The sequence below is a fragment of the Bubalus bubalis genome, chromosome 2 (genome assembly GCF_019923935.1).
Source record: "Bubalus bubalis isolate 160015118507 breed Murrah chromosome 2, NDDB_SH_1, whole genome shotgun sequence".
Lineage (NCBI taxonomy): Eukaryota > Metazoa > Chordata > Mammalia > Artiodactyla > Bovidae > Bubalus > Bubalus bubalis.
The window spans coordinates 122,977,263-122,992,163 of NC_059158.1; the positions used below are offsets into that span (position 1 = coordinate 122,977,263).

A 14,901-nucleotide genomic window follows, 5' to 3' on the forward strand; every position below is an offset into this window, starting at 1 on the left:
GGAGGAGAGTTCAGGGACCCACGCAGGCACACAATCACACATGCACGGTCACACTAGGGCACCTGCTCACACGTGCACATACACTCACATGCATACACACCCACACATGCACTCACATGCACTCACCACCCCTACGACAAACTCATACACACTCACTCACTCAGCCTTCACGGCCAGGGAGGGGCAAGGTCACCCAGAGGGTGGTGGGTCACCAAGCATCCCAGGGGCACAGCGGTGGTCCCTTCTGTCCAGGCGAGCAAAGGACAGGATGGGAAAGCTGAGAACAGAGTGAGAGGGGGAAGAATCTCCTGCCATGTATAATTGGTGGCAAGGGCAGACATGGCAGTGCTGGGAACTCAGAAAAGAAAAAGGTGGGAGATCCAAGTGGGGCCTGAGGTGGGCCTGGGTCAGGAGGGGAGACCGCTGATAGTGAGGACAAAGGGGCTGATAAGGCACCTAGAATCTTCCCTTGATGGCCAGGGCTTGGTCTAGAGCAGTGCTTCTCAAGCTAATGGCCATGAATAAGAACCATTTGAGATGCTTTAGAGGCTGTGGAGGATTCAGATCCTGGAGGTGTGGGGGACAGGCTTTGAGAAGCACAGCCCACTGCTCTGGCCACGACTGAGCAGCTCATACTCCTGGGCTCCTGGCCTCCCCAGAGACCACCCTTGGGGTGGCTTGCTGGGGTAACCATCACTTGGCTTGCTGAGATTTAACTTCATTTCAGCAAAGAATGGCAATTACATTAAAATAATACTAATTAAATTTTATGTGCTTTCCAGGACAGCTATAAGGGTTGGAAATCATTGTTTTCAAACTCCGCTACATTGTAGGTAGTGTGAGTGATCCTGTAATGCAGAAAGGGATTTCAGTTCCTAGGTCAGACAGATCTGGGTTGGAACATGGCTCACCAGCTGTGTAACCTCTCTGAACCTCAATTAACTCACCTATAAAAGGGGGATAGTAATAGCAACCTTCAGTGAGGATTGATTACAACATGAATATAAGACAAAAGATGTGTGATACTGTAGCTGGCATGTGGGAATTACCTACATCAGAAGAAACTGAGGGTACTTGCCTTCATGAAGTGAGCCCCTATAGGGGACATGTTGGCCATCCTTAAATACTAGAAAGGTCCTTGTGGAGGAGAAAATAGACTTGCTGTCAGTGGTACCCATCAGAAGAATGGAGGCCAAGGGGCAAAGGTTTCTGGAGAACCAGTTGTGCTGAGGTAAGGGAGGAACAAACAGTTAAGACTGGGGTCTGCCCTACAATGAAACAGGCAGATGCGCGGCTGCTGCAGAATTCTTGGTGGAACAGAAGGGAGATACTTGCACCGGGTAGGTGGTCGGACAGTTGACCTATGAGGATGATTCCAAAGGTGGCCCTCCACAATTCTCAGTGGCCCAGACTTTCTCAAGGTGGCCCCGGCAGCCCCAGAGAGGGGATGAATGAGAGCCAAGCCTTTGCCTGTAGAGTCTGAACCACACTGCTTCCCACCTCACACTCACCCACTGCCACACCCAGGCTCAGAGCTGGGAGCACTGCAGCTGGTGAGGGGAAATGCATCAGTTTCATGTCTTCAGAAATCAGGGCTCCTCTTCCCAAATTACCCACTGTTTGCCCAATCCACTGCCTGCAGACGGGGTTAGCAGACCAAGTGGGACCCGCCCCTGCAGTACTGAGTACTGAGGTTTTCCTCTCTTTGTCCCAGAAGATGGGTAATGTCACTGTGATGAGGTTCCAGGGGATCGTGTCAATCTCCTTCACTCCACCTTTAGCTGTGATGATGGGGAGGTTCTGAAGTCAGATGTAGCTGTCATTCCTCAGTTGGTCCCAGATTCTGTTATTTTCACCAGTACTACTTTGCTTCCCAAGGTGGTCCTCTTTGTGGAGACATGGAAGTCATAGCAACACACACTCAGGCCCACACCAGTTTCAAGAAACCTCATACAGGAACTTCCCTGGCAGTTCAGTGGTGAGGACTGCATTCTCTTGCGGTCCAATCCCTGGTTGGGGAACTAAGATCTTTCAAACTGCGTGGGAGAGCAAAAAAAGAGAAAAGAAACCTCATAGAGTCACATAATTGCCTTAATGTGATGACCCTGACTGGCCCAGAGCAGCAGGGCACCAACAAATGCCTCAGGGAAATAATTCCTTGCATTGTCCTAGCTTTTTGGCCCTTCTGCTCAAGTGGATGCTCTGAAGGACCGAAAACTTGTTTGCTCTTTGCAGCTGAGGCAGTTGTAAGGGACTTCAATTGTAATCAAGGTCTCTATGGTTGTTTTGTCTTCCATCAAGGAATAATCATTCTCTAAGTATCCTAACCACCTCAAAGAATCTCATTCTCAAGACTTACACCTAACATCTCTCAAATCTTAGATCCAGAGAGTTCTGTACGGCAGTCGCTTCTTTGCCGCCACTCAAGACGACTTTGCCTGCTTTTCTAATTCATTAGAGAGGAGGCCAGGGCCTTTCTGTGTTCTCTCCAGCTCTGCTGCTGCTGCTGTGTTGCTTCAGTTGTGTCCAACTCTGTGTGATCCCATAGACGGCAGCCCACCAGGTTCCTTCGTCCCTGGGATTCTCCAGACAAAAATACTGGAGTGGATTGCTATTTCCTTTTCCAACGCATGCATGCATGCTAAGTCGCTTCAGTCGTGTCCGACTCTATGCAACCCTAGGGACAGCAGCCCACCAGGCTCCTCTGTCCATAGGATTCTCTAGGCAAGAATACTGGAGTGGGTTGCCATTTCCTTCTCCCTCCAGCTCTGAAATCATGAAAATAATCGAATAGAGCCCTTTAACCAAATTCCATATTAACGAGGCAGTCCTGCCCCCTGAGGGAGTTGCTAGGAGTGGGACTCTGCTGATGGTGGGACCTCACCAGCCTTCCTCCGCCAGTGGGTACCAATGAGCAGGCCCTTTATGGGTGGCTGGCAGGTTCAGGAAGGGGTTGCTGAGCCCTGCCCAGTGAGGAGCCTCCCTCAATTGATACGCTCTGAGCAGCGGCAGGAAGGAGGAGGGAGTGACGGAGGACAGAGGAAAGGATGGATGGGGGCAAGCTCCGAATACTGATGCCAAGTGGAAAATGTGAAACCGTGGCCACCAGGCAAGCCTGTGTCTGAACCACTAGCGGGATAAGTGCTGTTGCTTTTCTCTCCATCAGCACCTCAAAGCTTCTGCTCTCAGCACATGAAATCTGCTTTCTGGAATATTCAGAATTCTGTTTGGGAAGTTTAAAAAAACAGTTCTCCAAATTCAGACACTGAAATAAGCTAGGCAATGCTGATAGAGAGCTCAGCTTCTGGGACCTTCAACTTCCCATCGGCCAGGCCAGGTCCTCTCATCCATTTTTTATGAGTTTATGCCTGGTCTCTGGGCAAAATGGTGTGCTCTTTGAGGGCAGTCATTGTATCTTCCACTTCTGGGCACCAAGGAGTTCAAGGAGTCTGAGTTTGGAATTTGAGTGGGACAGGAAGTATCAGAGTTGGATGTAGTGGCCTGGCTTGCCCTCCTCCCATGGTGGTGGTGGTTTAGTTGCTAAGTTGTGTCTGACGCTTTGCGACCCCATGGACTGTAAACTGCCAGGCTCCTCTGTCCATGGGATTCTCCAGGCAAGAATACTGGCATGGGTTGCCATTTCCTTCTCCAGGGATCTTTTTAACCCAGGAATCAAACCTGGGTCTCCTGCACTGCAGGCGGATTCTTCAACTACTGAGCCACCAGGGAAGCCCCACCCTCCCTCCATGTCTGACCACAGTTTCTTGGTTTTTCAGGAAGAAAGGGAGACATGGGCATGAAAGGAGACATGGGACCCCCCGGAGCTCCGGGGGATAAAGGTGACTCGGGAAAGCCAGGTTTCCCAGGTAAGAGTTTTCACTGTTGGGTCTGTTGTCCTGCGGGTATTCCCCTTTTGTCTCGCAGGCTGAAGCTAGAGGGTAAAAATACAATCCCTAAAAATCCTTCTGTATTTTAGGAGTGGCTGGAATTCCTGGAATCAAAGGTGATCAAGGTAAGAATTGTAGGGATGGGCATCATTCCGGGTACCACTCTCCCTGTCTCGTATTTGACTGTAATATTAACCCAGAGCCTCTGAGATTTTGTAAAACCTGGCCCATCCTTAAGAGGAACGGAGCAGTATTCAGAGGGCAGCCCTAATTGATATTCTTTTTGAGAGCTTCTCTTCACTCTGCTGCTCAGGCTTGTGAAGCCAGAAGCTCACACCCAGAGTTCTGAGTGAGTCCATAAGCTTCAAACCCTGCAGCAGTGAAAGGAAATAAATTAATAAATTGCAGAGACTGTAATTTTCCTCCCACTCATAGGGCCAGTTTAAGGCTTTTAAAGAGAGATCTTTTAAGCTGCCCAGGGAATATTTAAGGTGTTAAGAGATGCATGTGCCACTGCCGAGAACAGAGGTGTGTTGAAAGCATAGGCAGCCAGGCCCTCTACCAACCACCCCCAGCCTTCTATTCATGACTTTACTTTCAGGACCTCCTGGAATGAAGGGTCTTCCAGGCTTTCCAGGAGCTGTGGGATCCCCAGGTGCCAAGGGTGATACTGGCAGCATTGGCCCCATTGGGCCAATAGGTGAGGTCCTGGGTCCTGTGGTGGGTGTGGGGAATGATGTCTGAAGACCCACCCAGTCCAGCCCTTACACTCTCTGTGTTATCTATTGTCCAGGACCACCAGGGATGCCCGGGACACCAGGAGTCGAAGGTGTGAAAGGAAGCAAGGGGGACACAGGTAACAGAGGCTGTGGGTAGGTGGGCAAGTGGAGTTGCTGGGTGTCAGTGATGGACACGGAGGAGGACTACTTCCCAGCAGGGCCATCAGAAGGAAGCAGAGGGTGTCCTGAGCTCTGGCCCCTGAGCATCTGGATTAAGAAGGGCACCTTCCTCTGCCAGAGCCCTTTGAATCCAAGGCCCTATGGCTGTTTTTCTCTGCCCAGAGTCCATGAGAGACCTTGAATGCCACAATCAAATCTCCACTGTCAAACAGGAGGGGGGTGGGCACCTTGCTTGCACTGTCTCCTGGCCTGCCTTCCAGCTGTGCATGTAGAGCCCACCCTCTCCCACTGATCTGAGGTGGGGCCCCAAGGGTCAGGGCTCTGGATTTGGGCAGCAGTTGTCAAAAATCCTGGTGGGTCTGCAATGCGGGAGACCTGGATTCAATCCCTGGATTGGGAAGATTCCCTGGAGAAGGAAATGGCAACCCACTCCAGTACTCTTGCCTGGGAAATCCCATGGATGGAGAAGCCTGGTAGGTTACAGTCCATGGGGTCACAAAGAATCAGACACAACTGAGCAATTTCACTTTGTCAAAAAACCCTGCTTGCACATTCTCCCAGGGGGGCCCCAGCTGAAAGCAGTGACCCACAGTTATCCAACTCACAGAGATTAGTTTATGAACTATCACACCAACTTAGTCAAGGTCATAAGCTATTAGGCCAATTTAGTCGAGGTTATAAACCATCCTACCAATGTGGTCTGCTTTATGCTGCTGCTAAGTCACTTCAGTCGTGTCCGACTCTGTGCGACCCATGGACTGCAGCCTACCAGGTTCCTCCGTCCATAGGATTTTCCAGGCAAGAGTACTGGAGTGGGGTGCCATTGCCTTCTCCAGGTCTGCTTTATAAACAACTGCTAACTTTTGCTAGTCACTAAGTAAGTCCAGGCACCCATGATGATCTAGAAAGTCTGGTTCACTGGATAGTCTAGAAAGTGTTGGGCCTCCAAGACACATAAGACCTGGTTCTTGCTCTCAGACATGCAGGCTTATGCAGGAGACAGACAGACAGACTGTCAGATGACATCAGGCACACTCTGCTGAGGGTTTTGTGTGGAGGAGTGCCATGGGCCATTTAGGAAGCCAGGTGCAGGCCAGGAGGTGTTGTGGCCAGTGAAGGTTGAGAAAGGGCTGGGCATCTTCCAAGGATGTCTGTGGACAGTCACTGCAGGTGCAGAAGGTCATACTTGAGTTAGACAACCTGGATGCCTTCATCCCAGAACTACGCTAGAAACCCACACCAGGGACAGGCCCTCTCATTTTTCATTCAAGCGGTCGATGGATTGATTGATTTTTTTTAAACAGATGTGATTTGATTCTATCAAAATCTTCAAGTTCACAGTGGCCCCTGGTGTGGGTAGCAAAATATAGCATCTTGCAAGAGTGATGGAAGAGCTGGAGTTGAGTCATAGAGGATGAATAGGGCTTGTCCAGGTGGAGAGAGGAAGGCAAGTCTAGAGAAAGGGAACAGAGCAGGTGAAGTCTTGGAAGGTGAGGGAGGGCTCTGTAGGTTGGCATCCCTTGAGTCCAGGTCTGGGATGTGGTGGAGGTTCAGGAAGCTCTGGCCAGAGAGCTGGGCAGGCCACTTTCTGAGCCTAGGACTCGGATCCTTTGACCTTTGGGTTTCCCCTGAAGGTTGGCAGGAGCCCTGGCACAGGTGACTCCTATACACATTGTCCTTCTAACCCATCCATTTTCTTTTTTTTTTTTTTTTAACCCATCCATTTTCAAAGCTGCTTTCCTTTTCACAGATGGTGGGTCAGGACAGGCAGGGGCTCTGCTACCCGTTCCCATGTGGATGCCACCTGAAGGCTGTCAGCAAAGTCTCCATGTGGGTGTAGTGGTCAGGCGACCCCAATTTATTGGCTGCTTCTTTCTGGTCTTATACTTCTCTCTTCCCTGACCCCAGATCTTAGGATTTCTGATTCTGAGGCCTAAAGATGTCTTACCCCTGAGTTTTCTGCTTGGCTTCATGGAGATGCTGGCTTTTCTCCCTCAGTTATAAATTTTGGGGAGAGCCCCTGTACCCCATCCCACCTTTGCCAGACTAGTGATTCTTGACTAAGCAAGAGTATGTGTGATAAAACAAGATTTTGCACACAGGCAGCACTGTATCCACTTCCCAGGTCCCCAGCCTGCATCTCCCACTGTCCAAAGGTGGGGAATCTTGCCTGCACTCTGCATCCTGGGAGGGTTTGAGTCCTAAAACTCAAAGAGCATTTTCATGAGTTTCCGATTCAGTGCATCTGGTTTGGGCATCTGTTTTTTGTTTGTTTGTTTGTTTGTTTTTAGAAATGTAAAGGAGAAGAGTTTTTAAATATTTTTATTTATTTATTTGGCTGTGCTTGGTCTTAGTTGTAGCATGCAAACTCGCAGTGTGGCATGTGGGATATAGTTCCCTGACCAGGGATTGAACTCAGGGCCCCTGCATTGGGAGCTCAGAGTCTTAGTCACTGGACCACCAGAAAAGTCCCAGAAAGTTTTAAACAAACCTTGTACAGGTGACTCTGATGTTCACTGTAGTTTGACTACTCATTTAGGAGTAAGGGATGGCCCAAGGCTACTGAAAGTCTTTGGAATCCCATGGAGAGCCCATGTGAAACTCCAGGCGGGGGTAAGCTGGCACACTGGTGGAACAGGCAGCCACAGTGCCCAGTGGGAGGCCAGCCCTGGTTCCCAAATTTAACTTCACCAGTCCCTCTCTGTGTGACCTGGGTAAATCACCTAGCATCTCTTGAGTGTAGACTTCCTCCTCTATGAAGAGGGAAATGGCACAACCTAGCAGGGCAGGTGAGAGATGTATGTGAAACCCCTGACAGTGTGCAGCATAGGACATTCAGGAGCAGATGCTTAGTCTCTAAGAGGTGAGGGGCTGGGGGAGGGTGTGAGAAATGAGGTGGGAGAGTCAGGCCTCGGGGACCATGGACCTAGTGAACCAGGGCTTACCTAGGGCTCCTGTTTGTACAAGACATTTGTTGTTTGGTGCTTTGGAGGCTTCTTAGGTAGTGGGGAGGCAATCAGGAGGGATCACAGTGTGAGGTGGCTGCAACCTTGCATCTAGGGACAGGCTCTTAAGGTAAATTGTGCAGTATGGCATCCTTTAGGATGAGACATGGGGGATCAAGAGTCTAGATATGAACCATTTTCCTATTTAACAACCAAAGACAGGTTTCTGAATGTGGTTTCTCCTCCCTAATCTTGACACCTGCAATTCAGATGCAGGTAAGCACAGAGGATGACTTCCCAGATGGCACAGTGGTAAGCTTCCCAGGTGGCTCAGTACTAAAGAATCTGCCCTCCAATGTAGGAGAGGCAGGTTTGATCCCTGGTCAGGAAGATCCCCTGGAGGAGGAAATGGAAACCTATTCCAGTATTCTTGCCTGGGAAATCCCAGGGACAGAGGAGCCTGAAGGGCTACAATCCATGGGATCACAAAGAGTCAGGTACAACTGAACGACCAAGCACACACCTAAGTAGAGAGGACACATCTGCCGCCCCTGATGGGCACTTACAGTCAACAGCAAACATTTTGAGGGGCTTCCTGGGTTGCAAGGCTGGAGCTCCTGTGGGGGCTTTAGCCCCAGGGTCCCAGGTGCTCCCCACTGGAGGAGTACATACAAGTACCAAAAGGGTCCCCAGGGTCCACACGGCACCACTTGCCAGACACGAGGCTTAGGGCTTGACACAGGTGACTTCATTTCAGTCTCATAACCATCTCTGAGGCAACCAGAAGCTCAGAGGATAGAGGTTAGGCTGAGGGAGCGGGAACTGGACTAAATGTCACAGAGGCAGATGCAAACCCAGGCTATCTGGGCCCTGTGCTGCCCTGGGAGGAAGCACATCATCCATGGGCAAGGCCAGAGAAGGTTTTATAGTCGGCAACATCTAGCATCATAGCAGCTTTCACAGGCTTGATCCAGTTCTCCAGGAGACCAAAGGGGTGAGACTTTCCAAACAGAGGGTCCAGGAGAAGCACAGCTGGCCCAGGGTGAGCTGTGGCCTGCCTGCCAGCTGACCTCAAAGGTTCTAGAAGAAGCTCTCTGAGACTCGAACTGGTCCTCATCTCAAGAATGAGGGGCAAAACTAGTTGCTCTCTCAGATCTTTCCAGCCCTTCCAGCCTCCTTTAGTGCCCAGGCCTGCAGCAGCAGCTCCTAGCTCTTCAGCCCTCTGACCCTCCTCCTCAGACTAGCCATCTGAAAGGCAGCCAGGAGCCAGGACTCCTTGTTCATTATTCCAAGAAGGGATCCTGAAGAGGTCTGCCAGGCCCCACCTCTGCTCTCCACTGACCAGCACACAGTGGGTGCTCAGGAAAGCCAGGAATTTAAAGTGAGAGGCAGGAACGTCCCCCAGGTGATTGGCAGTGAGAGTAACTGAGTTCCTCTTGGTTCCTAGTGACCATCCAATGAGTGGGTTTTGGTTAAAGCCGACTGGCTTGTTGGAAGGGACCCCAGTCAAGATCATGGTGGAAGTACAATCCCATTGTTACCCTCAAGAAACTGTTACTTCATGATCAGTAATGAGCTTTACTTTCCCCAAGTTTGTGTGACTGTCTTAGAGAATCCTGTTTTCCTGAAATTGAGAGATCATGGAGTTGCTAAACCAATAGGTTATTATCCCACAATAAGTAATGACCCATCATGGTGCTGGGAATAGTGGGCCTTCTACATAAGTTAGTGAATAAAGTGATGAATGGAGGAAAGAAGGAAGGGAGGGAGGGAGGAACTTTCACATCAGAACTACAAATAGGATCGTCCCAAACAATTGCAGTGGTTATTTTTCCATTTTCTGGACACGAGACCCTTTAGCTGCCTAACTGTTTAGCTACAGTGGGGGCCACAATGAAATAAACCAATAGTCTTATGGAATATCTACTGAGGGTGAGAGACTCCCAGAGCTTCTAGTGGCCACTGAGTCCCCTCCACAGTCTTTTAGAAATAAAAATAACTTTATTTTCAAAATATCTCTCAATTCTTTTCCAACAGAAAATGTTTTTTCCAATCTTTTCCTTCTTTTGCAACAAGAAGGAATAGATATCAAGCCAGGTTATTACTGGACAAAGAAGGCCAGTTACTGAGTGTGGGGTCTGTTCACCTAATCCAGACCTTCATCCACCACGTTTCCATTTCACCCCAATACACATACCCATTTATCTGCAGTCTGTCTACTTTTATGCTCTGCTAAAGTGTCTTTAAACAATCGAGGAGAACCAATGTACCTTTCCATCTGCATTAATCAGACAGAAGGTAGAGGTTGTCTAAGATTAAAAGTGTTTAATATCTAAGTTTTATTATCTTCTTCCGTTTTCTGTATTTTGATCTTAGGACTTCAAGGACAGAAAGGAACAAAAGGAGAATCAGGATTTCCAGGTAAAGCGCTGGCTTCATTTTAATTTTCCACAATAATGACTGGAAGGACTCTCTGAGGCGGGTTTTGTTGACCCTGAAAGCAGGGCTGTAACCGCAGTAACTTTCCACCAGAGTGATGAGGCCTCCAGGGCTCTGTCTTTCAAGCCCCAGGCTCTTCCAGTGATAAACCAGGGGAAAGGGTTTAAAGGGGTGGAGTTGAGAGAGAAAACGGTAAAGAAGCCCTGGAAGCTGCCGCATGGTGGTGAATTCAGGCTGCGCAGCCGCCGTGGAGCTAAGCAACTTTCTCTCCAGTTCCCAAGGTGGTTGCCTGGCCTGTATCTCTTTGGTCCATCTCCCTGTTCACTCTGGCCCTCAAGGCACCCCCTCCTCCTGCTACTTCTCACAGGACTATCATTATAGTCCTCGTTGGTCCCCACCCTTACACGCGGCATTGCTAGTCTTCTTGCCGGCCCCACCCTAAGGAGCCACAACAAAACTCCTCAGTCACATTTCCTGAGCAGTCTTTATTATTCCTAAGGTGGATTTCCTTTTCTTATTCTAACTTACTAATGGGGAAATTGAGGCCTGTAAATGTTCTAGCAAGTTCTCCCAGAATGGCTTCCACATAATGGCCCAATGAGGACCAACAACTTTGGAATCCTGTCGGCTATTTTCACCCTCTTGTCCCCAACCAGAGTTTACCTGGAAAGTGGGGGGGTTGGGGCAGGGGCAACACTCTGCCCCTGCCCCAAGGCTGAACATCCAAATAGCCCACTGATAGGGGTTGGGGGGGTGGGGGGGACCTTCAGGACAATTCATTCATTAAACACCAAAGCTGTTAGTTTCCCTTGGAAAGTAGAGCAGAGTATCTGATGGCGGTGGTCTCTCTTCCCCAGGCCTTTCAGGCGTGAAGGGAGAGAAGGGAAGCCCAGGCCTGGGAGGCCTCAAGGGGGCACCTGGACCAACTGGCCAAAAGGGAGAGCCCGGATCGAGAGGTAAGGTCTCGGCTTCTGATATAAGAGTTCAAAAGAGAGGCCTGTTATAAGGAGTTGGGGGTGGTTTTCAGAACCAGAAGGCTAGGGGCTTAGTGGTACTGTGGAGAAGTCTTGTGCTGGGGTTGCCCTCGGCCCGGAGCTTACAGAGGTGAATAAGGCACAGCTGGGCACTCAGCACAGCAGGTGACAATGTGCTGGACCACGCCCAGCCAGGCCCCCGGACCATGCAGTCTCCGTGACTGACCTCAGGAGAGACCTCCCACTCCGTGCCTCTTGAATGCCCTTCTCTAATCTAGCTTAAGTCCTTCCTGCTGTAGCTCAGGCCCATTTCTTCTTGCTCAACCACGGAGATCCATGGCATATCCAGTCCCCATGATGCCAGGGGGCCGGCAAAGATGGAGGAGCGAGTCTGACCCCCACCATTCCTCCCCGCTGCTGGCAAAGGAGAGCAGGGGGTTCCTGACTTGGTTTCCTTCAAACTGTGCCATTTTTCTACTCATGACAGGAGCTACTGGACCACAAGGAGCCAAGGGAGAAAAAGGTCAAAAAGGTAATTGCTATTTCTGTTCTGTTTAACGTATGCTATAGAGGCTACTCTGTACTTGAAAGTTGTATGTGTTCTGGGGGAGAGGCCTTGGTTCTCAGAGAGATTCTTCATTTGGGGGGAAAGCTAAAAGGCTGTCCCTTGAATAAGCCTGCCCGTGTCCAGAGCCACAAGTAACAGTTTCTCTCTCCCCTTCTTTCCTCACTTCTTCCCCACCCCCGATTCCCTCTCTCTTCCTCCCTTCTTCCTCCTCCCTTTTTTTCCTCCACAACGCAAGCAAAACATGGCAGGCTGGATTTGCAAGGCCAGCTGCAGAGGCACCTCCTTGTATGGCCTCATGCCTACAAGCCTCAGTGCACAGAGGCCGCTGGTAGTTCTGGTGCCATAATGAGGGATCTTACTGCTATGATGACAGCCAAGCAGAAGACTTCTTCCCTAACTGTAGGACTTCCAAGCCTGGCATACTGCAGTCCATGGGTCGCAAAGAGTCATACACAACTTAGTGACTGAACAACAACAATAGGACTTCCAAAAATTAAAAGGCAGAACCTGCGTCTGCCCAAAGCCCTGTGCTGCTTCCCTCACCTCTCCCACATGTGTTTTGTCATCCAGGTGACTCCTCATTATCAGTCCGGATTATCGGCTCTAGGAACCGAGGCCGAGCTGAAGTCTTCTATAATGGAGCATGGGGGACAATCTGTGATGACAGCTGGGACAGTTCAGATGCCACTGTCTTCTGCCGCATGCTGGGTTACTCCTCTGGATCTCCTGTCTACAGTGTGGGAGCTGGTGAGTGAATCAGTCCTCAACCAGGAGTCTTTTTTTTTTTGAGGTGTTGATGTGAGCTTTCTCTCCTGGGTAGGGTATTGGCACCCATCAGTTGCAAGTGACTCATTGTGGTTGGCTTAAAAGAAAGGGATTGGTTCAAGCAACTGAAAAGTTTCACAGCTCAGGGCCCCAGCTTACATCCTTCTGGCTGGCAGCCCCAGGAGAAAGAAGGCTCTCTTCCTCCACAGGGACAGAAGTTACTGTCCATGCAGCCCTAACGCCAGAATGCCACGTGTCTGACAGTGTTTGTGAGGGGTGCTCTCTGAAAGACAGCTGAGGGGTGGAAGCCAGGAGAACAAAGATGCCGGGCAGGCAAGCACAGTGGTTATCTCAGCTCTCTGAAGCCTAAAGGCCTGGGCAGCCCAAGCTTGATCATCTTCAAGGAGAAGGGAAGAGACAGTGAATCAGAGCAGGGACTTCCTAAAATCAGTTTTGGAAAGATGTCCTGGAGTGCTGGAGACTCAACTATGTTTTGCAGCAAAAGGTCATTTTCTTTGTCCATAAAAGCAGACCTGTGCTTTCCTGGTGGCTCAGGGGTAAAGAATCTGCCTGCCAATGCAGGAGACGTGCCTGCCAATGCAGGAGACGTGCGTTTGATCCCTTGGTCAGGAAGGTCCCCTGGAGTAGGGCTTGCAACCCACTCCAGTATTCTTGCCTGGAAAATTCCATAGACAGAGGAGCCTGGTGGGCTACAGCCTATTTATTGGGTTGCAAAAGCAACTTGGCAACTAAACAACTAAACAACCACCAAGAGCTGACCTGGCAAGGACACTAGGCTGGTTTCTCCTGCTCCTGCCCCCAAATCTTCTCTGCCCTCACCCCTCCCCCTCCACCCTACCAAAATGCATACCTATGTTTTAATATGAGTCTAGTAGGATTATAAAACTCCTTAAAAATACACATTTCCTCCCACAGATTAAGCCTATATAGATTGTCACACTGTAGTGTAAATTACTGGAATCGAATAAGCCAGTAATTTCTCTGAGCTCTTGATCTGAAATCGATTATATCAGAAGGCACGGGGTTTGAAGGAGGTATGAATGCTTTGGAACTGGGAATGATCTGGTTACAAAGGCATTTAAGGAAGAGACAAACCCTGAGAGATCCTTAGGAGATTTCAAATCATGCTTGGATTACATATTAAATACTTGGATGAGACTTTTATCAAAGGGTAGAAAGCAGAAGAGAGGCAGAGTCCTCATAAGAGAGCAGATCAGTTGTCCGCACCGTGGGCCTGGGCAGTTGCAGGAGAAATGATCAGTCTAGCTCCCTGTGGAAGACCCCGAAGACAGACAGACCATACAGCTTGAACCCTAATCCCACACTCCTCTCTCCCCTTGCTTTCTCTGTGTCCAGGCTCTGGAAACATCTGGCTGGATGATGTTGCATGTTCAGGGTCAGAACAGACCCTGTGGGACTGCAACAAGAGCAGCTGGGGCTCTCACAACTGCAACCACAATGAGGATGCGGGCGTGAACTGCAGCTGACCCCACAGCCCACTCACCACTCTGCCCCCAAGGTGTCCATAGCCAAGACACTCAGCCCACGAAGGGAGGCGGTGCTCTCTGAGGGGCTCCCAGGGGTGGCTAACAGCCTCTGAAGCGGGTTCAATAAAGCTAATAAAGCTCAAAGCGCTACTTGACACTGCCTGGCTGTGGCTGAAATTACTAGCTCATCCCTCCTGTCCCTTAGGGATGCGTTCACTCAATGCACACAGCCTTTCATTGAGTCCTCATGCTCCTCGCACTCCCACCCAGTGCACAGGGACAGTGGAATCTTAGCTCAGAACTGGGGCACATGGGGGCTGAAATTCCATGGTGAAAGTGGTGCTCACCCGTTGTCAGAATTAGTCATGACCAGCCCTTCAGTCAGTCAGATGTAGCCTCTTTGCACAGCAGTGGATGGTCCCCCAGCACTGGAGCTACTCGCCAGCAAATGAAGAGACCTCATGTAGTTGACACCAGGTTGCATGGAAAATAGGAATTGTACCTTTAAGCATGAGAATTTGTTCTCATTAGGATGTGGGCTCCATAAATGCAGGAACTTTCATCCATTTTATTCACCCACGGGAGACGTGGGTTTGATCCCTGGTTGGGAAGATCTGGCTGGAGGAGGGCATGGTAACCCACTCCAGTATTCTTGCCTGAAGAATTCCATGGACAGAGGAGCCTGGTGGGCTATAGTCTATAGAGTCGCAAAGAGTTGGACAGGACTGATGCAACTTAGCACACATGCACGAACTTGTAAATGGTAGAGCCCAGGAAGAGCAGTGGAAGGACTGGGAGACAGAGCAGACATCCCAGGGCTTCCTCCCTCAAGAGCTCAACCAGCCACCCAGGACCCAGTCTGCACTTTCAGAGGCTGCAGCTGTTCAGAAATCAACACAAGGGTCAGAGCTGCAGG

The 14,901-nt window shown here is 50.0% G+C and overlaps 1 protein-coding gene across 1 annotated transcript in view; it reads left to right on the forward strand.

The window, feature by feature from the left end:
* The window catches only part of MARCO (macrophage receptor with collagenous structure), a 35,726-nt gene extending 21,586 nt beyond the window's left edge, over window positions 1-14,140 (forward strand). Inside the window, exons 5-13 of the mRNA XM_006057157.3 lie at window positions 3,777-3,866; window positions 3,977-4,012; window positions 4,489-4,587; window positions 4,681-4,743; window positions 10,108-10,152; window positions 11,028-11,126; window positions 11,632-11,676; window positions 12,283-12,459; window positions 13,855-14,140. Of these exons, the coding sequence (XP_006057219.3) occupies window positions 3,777-3,866; window positions 3,977-4,012; window positions 4,489-4,587; window positions 4,681-4,743; window positions 10,108-10,152; window positions 11,028-11,126; window positions 11,632-11,676; window positions 12,283-12,459; window positions 13,855-13,985 (785 nt within the window). The 3' untranslated portion in view covers window positions 13,986-14,140. The remainder of the gene's footprint in view (window positions 1-3,776; window positions 3,867-3,976; window positions 4,013-4,488; window positions 4,588-4,680; window positions 4,744-10,107; window positions 10,153-11,027; window positions 11,127-11,631; window positions 11,677-12,282; window positions 12,460-13,854) is intronic.
* Window positions 14,141-14,901: the final 761 nt, after the last annotated feature.